Here is a 2,057-nt window from a genome sequence, read left to right on the forward strand (position 1 = left end):
TATATAAAATTTATGATTTATATAGAGGGAATAAAATAAAGAAAATAAAAAAAATAAGGAAAACATATATATAAAAGAAAAATGTTAATAAAACGTTACTTTAGCAGTGACTCCAATAAGATTATCAGCATTAACAAATAATTTATCTTTTAATGATATTATTATGAAGTGCATTAAATCAAGATTGGATCGGACAAAATTAACAAAGTTTTCAACGTTAATTTTATCCAAAGTTGCATCTATTTCATCCAAAATAATAAATGGTGCAGCTTCATATCTACAATATGAATGTAATAGGTATTACGTTTAAACATATCGCAAGTTAATTAGTAAATATTAAGAAAAGCTGTACCTGTGCATTGCAAATAGTAAAGCTAGAACAGCAAATACTTGTTCTCCTCCTGAAAGACTCGATAAGACATTAAAATTTTTCCCTGGTACCATGCAACTGTAATTTATGTCGTTTAAATATGGTTCTTCTGGATTGTGCGGAACAAGGAAAGCTTGAGCAGTCTTATTATTAAGTAAATACTGTAAAGAGTAATAAGATATAAAACAAAAATGATTTAAGTTAAAATAAAATAAATATCTCTTACTTTATAAATGTAATCTACATGAGAAGTAAGATAGTCAAAGCATTTCATAAATCTATTAATCCTTTCTTCTTTTACTTTTGTAAATTTGTTTTTTGCAATATTAGCAGTTTTGCGTATATCTTTTGCAATTGTATTTATTATGTTCAACTTCTCATTTACTAATATCAAGTTTTCATTTGCCTGTATTATAATTAATTAATTGTTAATAGTTAAAAAATAATTACTTACAACTAAATAATATATATAATATATTATCTTATCAAAATATATTATTGATATTTTTATAAATATTACGTATGAATTAAAACCTTCAAATTTGGAGCCGGTATTAATTTCAATTTATGTTTTATCACATCAATGTTTTTTACTAATTTATTTTTTATGTTATCGAATTGATCTTTATTAATTGTTTGTAATTCATGCAACAGAGATGAAAAATTTATTTTTGATAAAATATTATCTTCACTTTGTCCTACTGTATTTGAGCTTGAAGAATTTGTTGAAGATTCCCATACATAATCATTTAGGGTATTTTGATTAGATATAGGAATTATTATACCTTCCATCTAATGTACAAAAAAGTAACAAAATATTTAAGTTAAATTTTCTGCAATTTATATATTATAATTTATATTTATCGATATATATAAAAAAAATTAATTTGATAAAGAAATTTCACCTGACAGTCTTTAAGTATACTATCCGATTCTGTTTTTTTTTGTTTACTTTTCAATGATATTATCGTATGTTCCCTTCTTGTTTCCAAAATTAATTTGGTAATTATACCAATCTGATGTCTGCATAGCGCTACTTCGTTTTTCATTTGAATTACTTCCGTCTTTAAATTTGTATGAATGTGACTTAAATTTTGTAATTCATTGTTCTGTTTATTAATAACATCTGTAATTGCAGACTCTTCTTCAAATGCTATTTTTAATTGTTCTTCAGCAGTTTGAATAGCAGTTTTATACTTTGTTATCTCATCTATGATAACGTATATATACAAAAAATTAATGTATTAAGTATATATAATAACATATTAACAAATTAATGTGCTAAATATTTTAAAATTATAATCAAGTATTGAAGTAATATAAAACCTTCTGTATTATGATGTATTTCTAAATCTAATGCATTTTTTATGCAATTACATTGATTTTCTAACTCCATTTCTCGTTTTTTATGTTGCCCACGTATTCTATGAAAGATATATGTTATAAAGTATATATAATATTATTTATTTAATATAAAAATAATGTAATAAAACAAATACCGCAATCTGCCATTTTCATATTCTCGAATATCGGCAACGTTAATATTTTTACAAAATATAGAAAATATTTTATTTTCCACTTTGTTTATTTGATTTTCAATATTTTGGATATTTTCCTGTCTGTTATTCATAATTTTCTGAATTGATTCTATATTATCCTATAAACATAAAAATAAAAAGAAATATAT

General features: G+C 22.8%; 1 protein-coding gene across 1 annotated transcript; it reads right to left on the minus strand.

Moving 5' to 3' along the window:
* Nucleotides 1-47: 47 nt before the first annotated feature.
* LOC106783711 (structural maintenance of chromosomes protein 1A-like) lies at nt 48-938 on the minus strand. The gene is made up of 3 exons (XM_014742496.1): nt 905-938; nt 597-776; nt 48-531 (listed from the first exon to the last, which is right to left on the minus strand). Exons 2-3 carry the CDS (start codon nt 642-644, stop codon nt 337-339), a joined length of 243 nt encoding a protein of 80 aa, XP_014597982.1. The 5' UTR covers nt 645-776; nt 905-938; the 3' UTR covers nt 48-336.
* Between the last annotated feature and the right edge of the window lie 1,119 nt (nt 939-2,057).

This window comes from Polistes canadensis, unplaced genomic scaffold (genome assembly GCF_001313835.1).
Source record: "Polistes canadensis isolate GaletaPanama2010 unplaced genomic scaffold, ASM131383v1 scaffold_24, whole genome shotgun sequence".
Taxonomy (NCBI): domain Eukaryota; kingdom Metazoa; phylum Arthropoda; class Insecta; order Hymenoptera; family Vespidae; genus Polistes; species Polistes canadensis.

Coding starts and splice junctions, on each gene's coding strand:
- LOC106783711 (XM_014742496.1), bottom strand. CDS start 644: ATGAAATGCTTTGACTATCTTACTTCTCATGTAGATTACATTTATAAA. Junction 532..596: donor ATGTAGATTACATTTATAAA/GTAAGAGATATT, acceptor TACTCTTTACAG/TATTTACTTAATAATAAGAC.